The sequence below is a fragment of the Lotus japonicus genome, chromosome 2 (genome assembly GCF_012489685.1).
Source record: "Lotus japonicus ecotype B-129 chromosome 2, LjGifu_v1.2".
Lineage (NCBI taxonomy): Eukaryota > Viridiplantae > Streptophyta > Magnoliopsida > Fabales > Fabaceae > Lotus > Lotus japonicus.
In genome coordinates, this window is record NC_080042.1 from 47,792,951 (window position 1) to 47,805,343 (window position 12,393).

At 43.2% G+C, this 12,393-nt stretch overlaps 1 protein-coding gene across 1 annotated transcript; it reads right to left on the reverse strand.

The window, feature by feature from the left end:
* Window positions 1-3,599: 3,599 nt before the first annotated feature.
* Window positions 3,600-4,508, reverse strand: LOC130736535 (uncharacterized). Its single transcript, XM_057588356.1, has one exon. It carries the CDS (start codon window positions 4,506-4,508, stop codon window positions 3,600-3,602), a length of 909 nt encoding a protein of 302 aa, XP_057444339.1.
* Window positions 4,509-12,393: the final 7,885 nt, after the last annotated feature.

The following is a 12,393-nucleotide window of genomic DNA, read 5'->3' on the forward strand; positions in this document are numbered from 1 at the left end:
ACTAGCCTATATGGGGTCTCGCCGGTAGCAGACTGAGGAGTCGTGTTGTAGGACCACAGAAGCACTGGCAATTCATCTTTCCATGCCCCCTTAGACTTGCCACATCTCTTGAAAAGGCCCTTTAAGATAACCTTGTTTGTAGACTCCACCTGGCCATTAGTCTGAGGGTGCTCCACATACGAGAATCTTTGTTGAATCCCTAGTTCCTCATAGATTTGCTTGACAAGGCGACTCGCAAATTGCGTGCCATTGTCCGAGATGATGCCGGATGGGACTCCAAATCTGCACACCAATTTTCTCCAGTAAAAAGATTTGATTTTAGGAGCTCCAATGCTTGTCAAGACCTCAGCCTCAATCCACTTTGTGAAGTAGTCAACCGCAACAAGAATGAACCTTGTCTGGCTTCTCGCCTCCGGAAAAGGCCTTACCAAGTCAACTCCCCACATAGCGAAAGGCCAAGGGGCCGCCATAGTGGTTAAGTCCTCAGGAGGAGTCTTGTGAAAATCCGCAAAGAGCTGACACTTTGCGCACCTTTTAGCATACTTTTTGCAATCACACCTCAAAGTTGGCCAAAAGAATCCCTCCCTTAGAACCTTTATGGCCAAGGATCTCGCTCCGACATGCGTCGCGCAAACACCTTCGTGAATCTCGCAACAGCTTCCTGCTAATGGCGCCCGCATCGACCTCAGAATTGGATACATCCATGAATCGATCGGGTCATCGATAAGCATGATAGACAAAACATCAACGCTGGGTCCCGACAGAGTTTCTTGAATGATGGACTTGTTGTTTCCCGTCCTTCTGGTACTTGCCAATTTGGCCAACACACGCCCTAGTGTTTTGCTCCCGAGGGACGTGTTTGATGTCCACCTTAACAAAGCGGGTCATCAATTGCTTAACAGTTGTCAAATATCTTCCGAGCTGCTCGTCCCGCACTTGGTAGGTTCCCAACACTTGCTTGACCACCACCTGAGAATCACTTCTTATCGATAAAGACTTTACTCCAACATCCAGAGCTAATTTCAAACCTTCGATCAGGGCCTCATACTCAGCTTGGTTGTTCATCCCTTTGAATTCGAACCTCAGCAATTGCTCAATTTGAATTTCTCCAAGCCCATCCAATACAACACCCGCCCCACTTCCAGCCAAATTCGAAGACCCGTCAACTGACAAAATCCAGGGCACCTCCTCTGCTGGGGTCACGGCGGGTGTCAATTCCGCAACAAAATCCTCCAAAACATGTCCCTTAACCGCCCCCCTAGGCTCATATGTCACCGAGTACTCTGTCAACTCGACTGACCAAGACACAAGACGTCCTGCGAGATCCGGTTTTCGCAGAACTTGCTTTAAAGGCAAGTTAGTGTGCACCACCTCTTGGCAAGATTGAAAGTAAGCGCAGAGACGTCTCGCCGTAGTGATTAAAGCGAACGCTGCTTTCTCAATTTTTTGATACCTCAGTTACGCTCTGCTGACAAAGTAAATTATGTTTTGCCGCCCCTCCACCTCTTGAACCAAAACCGTGCTCACTGCCATATCAGTCACCGCCAGGTAGAGAATCAGGGGAAGCTTGATATCTGGCTTTGACAACACAGGTGGTGTTGACAGGAGACACTTTAAGCGTGCGAAAGCCTCCTCACACTCGTCAGTCCACTGGAAGGTCGCGCTCTTCGTAAGACACTTGAAGAAAGGTGCGGACCTCTCGCTTGAATGAGGGAGGAACCGCGATAAAGCTGCGATTCGTCCTGCTAGTTTTTGGACCTCTTTTACATTCGATGGACTTCGCATTTCCTTGATAGCCTTGCACTTATCAGGATTAGCCTCAATTCCACTTTGCGAGATCATAAAACCTAAAAAATTTCAGCTCTGAATGCCGAAGGTACATTTTTCTGGGTTCAAACGGACATTGTGCTTCTGCAGCTCTCCGAATGCCTCTACAAGATCAACTTCATGTGCTCCACCGAACATTTTTTTTACCACCATGTCATCGACATATACTTCCATGTTCCGCCCCATTTGTTTATTAAAAATCATATCCATCAGCCGTTGATAAGTCGTGCCCGCATTCTTAAGGCCTAAAGGCATGGTTTTATAGCAGAAATTGGCCTTCTCGCCGTAAAAAGCCATCTTGGATTCATCATCAGTATGCATTCTGATATGATTGTATCTTGAGTATGCATCCATCAAACTTAGCAGGGCGTGACCTGAAGCTCCATCGACAAGCATATCTATACTCGGGAGCGGGTAGGGGTCTTTGGGGCAGTTCTTGTTTAAGTCGGTGTAATTCGTGCACATTCTCCACTTACCATTCACCTTCTTCACCATCACAACGTTAGCCGACCATGTTGGATACTTAATTTCTCTTATGAATCCCGCCTCCAGAAGCTTGTTTGTTTCCTGGCGGATTCCCTTTATCTTTTCCTCACCAATTTTTCTTTTCTTTTGTGTTACCGCCTTCGCACCTTAGATGACGGCGAGTTGGTGGCAAATGAAACTTGGGTCGATTCCAGGTACATCCTTGATAGACCAAGCGAACAGGTCCAGGTTCTCGCTAAGGAGCTTCTCTAGACGAGTCTCCTGGTCCTGATTCAAAGCAGTCCCAATCTTAAGCACGCGCCCCGCCACCTTTAAGTCCTTGAGTGACTCCACAGGCTGTGCCACCTCGTCTCTCAAGTCGTCTCTGGGATCCAAGAACGGGTCAATGTCAGGACCAACTTCAAAGATTCGATGTCCTTCTTTGGCCCCCTTGTCCCCGAAAATGCTATAAAGCGCAAGACTTTTTTCATAACACCTTCTTGCTGCGGCTTGATCTACCTTTATCACTCCCACCTTTCCGGCACTAAGGGGGTATTTTACTGTCAAGTGTGCTGTTGAAATGCACGTTGTTATCTTGTTCAGAGTCCTCCGCCCTATGATGACATTATAGGACGAGACACATGAAATGACTAAGTACTTTACTTGAACCCTTTTCACGTTCTCACCCCGCTCATAAATGGTTTCCAGCTCCAACCATCCTCGGGCAGCCACCTTCTCACCAACGAAACCTACCAGGCTTCCGCTATAGGGCTTGAGACTGCGGGATCCAGCTTTAACTTTTCGAAAGCATCTCCATAAATAAATGACATCCGCTGAGCTCCCCTGATCCAGCAACACTCGCTCAGTGTCATACGCCCCTATCCTGAGCAGGACCACTATTGGATCGTCCTCATGCGGGGCTATTCCTTCAAAAAGGTTTGGTGTGAATGTGATTGGTGGGTGAACAAAGCCATGCTGCCCAGCATGGACCGAGTTGACCATGCGCGAGTATCTCTTCCGGACGGATACGGTCTCGCCTCCACCGCTGAAGCCCCTGAAATACTGCAGACGCGCCCCAGTGGCTCATCTAGATCCAAGTCCGCCTCTTCCACTGGCGCCACTTCGTTGTTGATTCCAGTGTCCGCCACAAATTCCAACAAGTAACCCTTCTTGATTAGACGCTCCAGCTCATGCCTCAAGGTCCAAAACTCGACCGTCACATGCCCGTTCATCCTGTGGCACTCGCACCACTTGTTCGAATCATCATTCACTGGTGGTCTGGACCGCTCCCTCGGGAATGATATCAGTTACAGACACGTAGCCTCCTTTAAGATGTCCGAAACTGGCGCGTTCAGCATTGTTCCGCCACATGTCGCGTTCATGCCGGCCGTTCCAGTTTCTTTCGATGCTTCCGCCGCATTCACCACCTTTAAAGGCTTCGGGGCGGATGGCCTTGTCGAAAGTCGCGCCTGATACGGACCTGGACGATTCGTTTTCGCCTGATTAAATTTGGAAGCGGGACCTAGATGTGTCGCCCCTTTGAGGGATGTAGTCCCATCCCGCTTTTGCTTCTGACGGTTATCTTCCTCCTCTAGGATGTAACTTCGTGCTCTCGCCCTGATTTCTACCATGGAGGTTTCTTGGTGCCTCTTCAGATTCCCGTTCAATCGCCCCTCCCTGAGTCCATTCTTGAAGGCTGCGACACATACCGATGGCACTGAATCCTCCAAGTACACTGACAACTCATTGAACCGCGTCATGTAACTTTTAATCGATTCGTTCTCTCGCTGAATAACCGTTAGAAAAGCCGTTATTGTGGCCTGCACAGATCTGCTCGTAGAAAAGTGAGACAAGAAACGCGTCGAGAACTCCGTAAAATCGGCATTTGAGCCAGGAGGAAGAGTTGTGAACCAAGTCATTGCAGACTTCCTGAAGGTGGACGGAAGTAGTTTACACTTCACTGCGTCGTTCACTCCAGCGATTACCATCCTTGTGTTGAAGTAAACCAGATGTTCCTTTGGATCTGAAGATCCGGAGTAGGAATCTAGAGCGAGCGTCTTTACGTGCTCCGGGATCTCCTCCTCTGCGATTTCCTGTGAGAAGGGTTGGAAGTTGACCACCGTAGTCGTCGTGTGACGGTCAGATCCTTGATGATCCGTCTTGCCATGCGTCAACTCCGTCACCTGAGTTTGCAAAGCTTCATTCGCTCTTTGCATCGTGTCAAGCCTATCCAAGATCTCTCAAAGATCTAGGTTTTCACCCCCATTCGCCGCCATGCTCGGTTGTCCAGTAGCAGTCGGCAATGGTGTTGCTTCGAAATGAATCTCCGTCAATCTCGCCGCAACCGCTCTTCTGGTAAATCCAGCCAGCTCTCACTGTAGTGGGACTGATGGTGTTGTCGTCGGCCCCACGGTGGGTGCCAAAAAGTGTTCTTACACGGCCAAGAGCCCCCAAATCGAAGGGTTTATGGTCTAGGGTTCTGAACCACAGACACAATAAATGTAAGTAGAAATGAGAACCTTTCTATTCAATGAAGTCTTTAGCCTTTTATAGTGGGGCTGTTACATGAACCCTAATCTATTACAAATGGGCCTTACCTATGCTCTATTGTGTCCGTCGGCCCCACGGTGGGTGCCAAAAAGTGTTCTTACACGGCCAAGAGCCCCCAAATCGAAGGGTTTATGGTCTAGGGTTCTGAGCCACAGACACAATAAATGTAAGTAGAAATGAGAACTTTTCTATTCAATGAAGTCTTTAGCCTTTTATAGTGGGGTTGTTACATCAACCCTAATCTATTACAAATGGGCCTTACCTATGCTCTATGGGCCTGACTCATAGTCCAAAACCTATTTAAGTCGAAACCCGATACATGCATATCCGTAAGTACACTCGCCAAACCGAGGTTCTCTGACTATAAGGTCTCGCCTAGGTCATGCCTGGCGTGACCTGTCTAGTTAAGTATGACTTTTCGTAAACTGTTTAGTGCAGCGGAAATAAGTTAGCAAAGTAGAACGATCAGCACACATAGATTTATATTGGTTCACCCTAAACGATTGGGCTACGTCCAATACTTGGCCACCACCAAGATTTTCACTAGCAAGTATCAAGGACTTCTCAATTACAAGTATTCGACAGGACTTCTCCAACAAGTATTATCACGAACTCCTCCAAGTATTCTACAGGACTCCTCCTACAAGTATTGGTCAGGACTTCTCCAATAATCTTACAAAGATTAAATGACTCTACAGAATTTCTCTTCGTTCAAGAGTAGTGGTAGAGAATTTATGGTACTGAAACTCTAAGTGTTTGGGTTCAGATCTGACTTTGGATCACTTAAGAGTTCTGAAACTAAGTGAGAAGAGAATAAAGAGATTTGACTCTTTTAAGCTACGAGGTTCTCTCTTTCACTTGCAGAAATAAAAGCTTGTGTTTGACTCTTAGGAATTTCTGCTTGAGCTTTGAATCCTTTTGAGAAGTTTGGAATGAATGCTTGAATACTTGTTTTCTCAGAATTAATTCTCTTCTTCTTCAAATCTTCAAGAGTGTCTTAAATACTCGCTTGCTAGTGTTGTAGCCGTTGTGAGACAAGATCTGATGACCCTCGTTTAGTAGGGATTTTAGGGTCATTTTGTAGTGAGTTTTGAGTCTTTTCTTTTTGTCTCATGTAGTGTTTCATGTGTTCTCATGCATTTTTATCTTTATTTGGGATTTTGTTTAGTTTTAGTAATTATGTAGTTTTACAAGGGTCTTTCTTGCATTTTCATAAAGTTTAGGACTTGCATTTATTTTCTATGGAATTATGGGGACCATGGTGATTAAAAGCCCTTTGAATTTCTTGATTTTTCTTCTTGTCTTGGTCCTTAATCTTTCAGTTGATAACTTGTGAAGAGGGAAGACCAAAAAGCATGAAGAATTGATGGAAACATTCAAAGGGGGGTTACAAGAAGCTTAAAAGGCCATCAGATCGTGAGTCTGGCGCTCCAGCGCCCAAGCCTGGCGCTCAAGCGCTAGCCTTCCAGTAGCTGGAAGTTTCCATCTGTCGTGTGGGTGCTCAAGCGCCCTAGGGCAGCGCTTGAGCGCCCCTGTTCGTGGGAAGTATTGAAGCTCAGGAAGTTCTTTTGGGGCTTGTGGGAAGCTTCCACTTTGTATTACCTAGGTTTTATCTATATTTCTTTGTATGGATCTACTAGCCATGAGTGGCTAGTTTACATTTTGCTTTCGATTTGGCTAGTTTACACTTTGTATTACCTAGCTGGAAGTTTTATCTTAATTCCTATTTCTATGCCTTTGTTCTTGGTTCTACCTTCATTTTCAATTCCATTTGCATGCTTAGCTTGAATGTACATCTTGCTATAGACTAGACTATAATCATATCGGAAGATTGTTGTAGTTTGGGGACATGAATTGAGATTGACCCTTCTATGCTTGCTACTAGGAATAGAGGAAGGGTTGGGTTTTGTTGGCATGAACATAAAGAACTTAGAGCCTCAAATGCATGATTAGGTACACAAGGAATTGGGCCTAACTTTCAGTTTGAGTGAATTGCTTGTATGAGGCATCAACAAGTAGTTAACTAGGCTAGAACAACAAGGAATGAATCAAGGTCTCATTTGCATAGGATAGGTTGGCCAGAGTGGATTAGATGATCAATAACCCAAGGCACTTTTATCAATTGATATTTTCATCATTTTAACAATTACATTCTTGACAATTTGTCACAACAACCAAACCAAACAATTGAATATTTTATTGCTTTTGCAACTACAAACTTTGTGCTTAAACCTACAACTCTCACAATCCCTGTGGATTTGATATTAAAACCCAGAGATATCTGTACACTTGCAGATTGTCCAACAAGATCCAACCGTTGTTGTAGCCGTTGTGAGGTGAGATCAAACTGTTGATTCAAATGGCTTTGGTTGGTAGCTTCATCTAATGCGGATTCAGAAGCAAGTCTATCCTTTAGCTATAAAGGTGATGTTTGTCAGCTAGTAGGTAGTGATAGACTTTGGGCTACTTTTCAGACATGAGACAATTTGGAAATTTGATGTTGACGGCTTGTACTTTTCCTCGTTGGTCAGCGTGCCTTTAGCTGAAGTAAATTGTCTTCACATGATCTGGTTTGAATATAAGTCAATTGGTTGCCTTTTGATTTGAGTGTTGGGCAACTGGTTGCAATCAATTTTTAACTTTGGCACTCAAAGTTTGTCTTCAATAAATCTGACTGATGACATGACATTGAACGGTCAGAGACTTGGAGCTTGAGTAAGAGTCTGTTTCTCTCACATAACTGTTTTGTAACTTCTGAAGCTTTTTCCTTTTTGAAGTGATGGAACGTTGAAGCATATAACATTTTCTTGAGTTTCACCTGAAATTAAAAATGTTATGATGAGTTTAATTTCCAGCGAAACTTCTTCTATAAAATTGTTATAATCAAAATAAGATTTTAAAAACGTTATGATGTGTTTGAACTTAACAATCTCCCCCTTTTTGATAATGACAAGTTTTATAGAAAAGACTAGAGGATAGTAGACTATGGTTCTTTGTGGAAATTTTAAACTCCCCCTAAGTTAAGCAACGTTTTCAAAAAGATAGAGTTTGAAGCTTATGTTGTAATTGACTTTCTTTTCTTTGCTCCCCCTGAATGAAATATCCTTAGTTAAAGATATTTGAATAAATAATTTGTACGGTTTGTAAATATATGCGGTTCTCCCCTTTACTCTTCTATACCGTTTCTCCCCCTTTGGCATTATTAAAAAGCGGTCTAATAAATATTTAGAAACGATATTAGAGCCTAAGCTAATCATGTAAAACAAGACATGCATATCATAGATAACAGCTTGTACATTAAACATGACTATTCAAAGCAGGAAGTAACATAGTGCAATTGTTCAATAATTAAACTGCGTAAAGAGAGAAAGATAGGGAGTGGCCATTAGCCAAAACGATTCAGGACCTGATCAATCTTGGAGGTGAGATCGTAAAAGAGGTTGTTGATGTGATTCCGATGATTTTCGAAATCCTCTCTGCTGACAAATTGGTTTGCCATAGGTTGTTCTTCATGATCAGTCTCGTCTTCATTGCCCGGATCTTCATCTTCATCATCATTATCAAAGAAGATAATAGGTTGTTCAGCAGCAGAATCTTTGTTCAGTGGAACTGAACATTCACCTTCTTCCTGAAGCTTAGCCTTCCCCTTGACCACATGAAGCCTTTCTGGGTGCAAAACGATCTCCGGAATATTGGTTGGAAGTAGTATAAATATCCAATTTCCCAAGGGAACAATTAGAGAAGAGATTATGTTCAGCAAAGAGAATGGCATAGTGCCAACATAGCCTTCAGTGGCGCAAATCTTCCATTGTTCCCAATCTGGGACCTTACTTGCTTGCAGTTGGAACTTGTAGCCTACATCTGAAAATGTGATGATTTGGAGCCTTCTCAATTCGTTTAATCAGCTTCTCTTGAAAATCCATAAAACCAGCCTTGGTGGTTCTTGCAATGCGCCTACGCTTGATAGCGGAGGACACAAGCGTCTAAAGATGCCTCTTTCTCACTTGAGAAAGGGTGCGAACGGTACTAGGCTTTGACTGACTTTGCTGGATTCTTTCCGGTGTTTGAGTTTGAGGAAAAGTGGTTGCCATGGAGTTGGTCAGTTTGGTGTGAAAAGTTATGTCTTCTTCACCAATTGGCTCATCAGGTTCATTTGACAAGATCTTTCTCTTACGGTACAGAGGCTGTTGAGCCTTTTCAGCAGGTTCATCTTCAAATTGCTTCCTCAAGCGTTTAAGCTTTTTCTTGGGTTCTGCAAGCTTGTTTGCAGGGGACCCTTTTCCAGATCGAGTTCTTGAAGCAACAGGATGAGACTCCAACTGTACTGGTGCTCAACCTTTGGTGATTCTGATGGACCGTTCCTTGGTAGGTGCCTTGGGTACGATCCTGGACTGTTCAATCTCGTCCTCAGGATACGATGCAATCCTCAAGGCAGCAGGAACAACTCTCTTAGTTGGTTCCTTCTCAACTTGATCAGACAGTTCTTTCATATTCTTCTTCTTACTTTTGCCAAGTTTAGCAGTGGCATTGCCCTTCTCTTTTCCTCTAACTGCTCTTTTCTTCTTTGTCAGATATTCCTCAGGAACTTCTGTATCATCATAGGAGATATTCATTTTGCTCACATCTCCCAACTTGATTGGCGTAGGCCAAATGATATCTTCATCCAACTGTTCAGACTTGCATGCCAAGAACTCAGTGGTGATTCCTTTCTTCTCAAAGATCACGATCAGCAAGGAACCAAAAGGAAGGTATCCTTTTCTAGTTTCTAGAAAGTTGAGCATGTAGCTCCACATCAAATAAGATGGGTTGATTTTCACTCTTTTGATAATTTTGTACAATGCATACCTTGCATTTGCATTGACATGGCCTCTGGCGTCATCCTTTGGAAGGACAACTTTGCTAATCAGAGCATTGTTGAATTTTACCTCATCCTTGAGGTTGCTAACTTCCACCAGCAGAGGGTCTTCTGGGTTTTTCCATATGCACCGAGAGTCCTCTACCTTTGTCAGCCAAACAGGAGAGTACCTTTCTCCTTCATCAAGGCTCACATTGAGAGCCTCAACAACGTCCTTTAGAGTGACGTTGATGATCTTGTTTTTGGCCTTGGACTTGATCGTTTGCCGGTCTTTCACCACAACACAACCATAGAACTCCTTGACAAGAGGCACATAAACCTCACGCTGTGCCTTGTTGTACACAGTCTCCCAGTCTTGATACAGGAGATCAGCGAGTCCTGCCATCTTCACGAAGGGAAAGACCTTCATATCCATACCTTGGTGACACAAGACCATTCTCACCCAGTTTCTTAGTTTTGACTCTCCTCTTGGAGTTGAACGGATCGTTGATGGTTGATTCTTTCCGTCCGACGTTGAATGATTTCCATTTCAACGGTAGTGTAAGGAGACTTGCCACCCTTCTTTGAAGGAGCTTTGGAGGAGGTTGCCAGGATTCCGGCCATTTGGGTTTTTGGAAGATGAAGGGAAACTTGCAGAGAAAATAGGGTTGCTTTTCTTGGAAGAGAGAGAGTGTAAATTGCAAATGAGATAGCGTGTGGAGTTATTTCCAAAATATCTTAGGGATATGGTTGATTGAGATTATGGAATGACGGTTTTGGAAGTATGTGCAATGACGGTTTCTTTTGGATAGAGAAATCATTAAATAATGGGTTGTGGTTACACACGTGGTTAAAGCTGATTGAATAACTGTTCCACAATGAATACGATGTGACTTTTCAGAAAAGTACTGTTGAATCACGTGCCATAGATATGATGACGTTGAACTTGACAAATACTCTGCCAGATGTGACTGAACAGTAGAGAATTCCAGGTTACTTTAATATGCAGTTTGCATATTAATTCTTCTTCTCAAATCAGTAAATCTGCTTTCCAGTAATGGTTTTGTGAGAATGTTAGCAAGTTGATCTTTAGTGTGCACATGAGATATTTCAATATGTCCTTTTGCCACTAGATCTCTAATGAAGTGATGTTTGATTTCAATATGCTTTGTTCTTGAATGTTGAACTGGATTCTTTGCTATGTTGATGGCACTTGTGTTGTCTCAAAGCAAAGGTATGTTGCTCTCATGGATATTATAGTCTTCAAGTTGATGCTTTATCCATAGAAGTTGAGTACAACATGAACTAGCTGCAACGTATTCAGCTTCAGTAGTAGATAGAGATATGGTACTTTGTCTTTTGCTAGACCAAGAAACCAAACAGTTTCCTAGAAAGTGACATCCTCCACTGGTGCTCTTTCGTTCAACTCTATCTCCGGCATAATCAGCGTCACAGATGTAAGATCAAGTTTTGATCTAGTAGTACAACTGTATGTTTTGATGATTACAAGTTAACTATTAAGTATGAACAATTATGGTACTCTAACGTTGTTTTCTGAGTGTTCAAATGACAGGCCAAGACTCTGGACCTATCTCACAAGAATCAAAAGAACAATGCTCAAAGAAAAACCTCTGCAACGCTTTCGCACGTACTATGTTCAATCTGAACAGTAGATCAAGCTTCAGAAGATCTGAAGATTACAAAGCTCTGATATGGATTCAGCTCACTAGAAGCTCTGAAGGATCAGACGTTCTGAAGGATCAGACGCTCTGAAGGATTAGAAGCTCTGAAGGATCAGAAGCTCTGAAGCATCAGAAGTTGAGTAGTGAAGACTCTGAAGTCCAAGAGTAAGCTGGCTCTGAAGACCAAGTACTTCTCCTCTGAGTCCAGAAGCAGAAGGTACAAAGGTCAGAGGATCCAAGCTTCCCTCTGACTCTGATCATCGAGCTTCACAAGTTCCAAGATCAAGCATCACTCTGATCAGAAGTCAACAAGGTTGAAGGTCATGTTGCTATCCAAAGTACAAAAGCAATTGTACCATTCCTGATGACCTTACCTAACTGATTCAGCCATAGCAGAACCTGGAAATTCCAGAACTGCCCTCCAACGGTAGCATCTCCATGCAACGTTCAAACCCTAATCCTTGGAGTATATAAAGAGGCTGAAGATTGAAAGATGCTGCCTAAGAAACTTATTCACGCGCAAGAAATATTTCAAATCTTCTTAGCAATCTTTCTTCAAATAGAACTAAGTGTGTTTACTATCAGCTTTTGAAAAAGCACTTATTTGTAAACCCAATACATTCAAACAGTTGTTTGATTTACCTTTAGGAGATCAAGGTTGATCGGATCCTAGAGAAGACTAAGAGAGTGAATCTTAGTGATAGCTAAGTCATTGTATTGTTAGTCACTTTGCAGGTAGCAAGTGCAGTTGTAACAAAACTCTGATTAGTGGATTGCCTTCATTCTAAGAAGGAAGAAATCACCTTAACGGGTGGACTGGATTAGCTTGAGGGATTTATCAAGTGAACCAGGATAAAATCATTTGTGTTTCTTATCTCTTATCTCTGCATTTTTATCATTGGTATTTGAAGAGATTTATTTAAATCTCCAGTGGATTGAGTTTTTAGTTGTAAAACGCTATTCAAACCCCCCTTTCTATCGTTTTTCATACCTTCAACAGAATCCTTTTAACTTGAAATCACTACCTCTCTCATA

Coding starts and splice junctions, on each gene's coding strand:
- LOC130736535 (XM_057588356.1), bottom strand. CDS start 4,508: ATGCAAAGAGCGAATGAAGCTTTGCAAACTCAGGTGACGGAGTTGACG.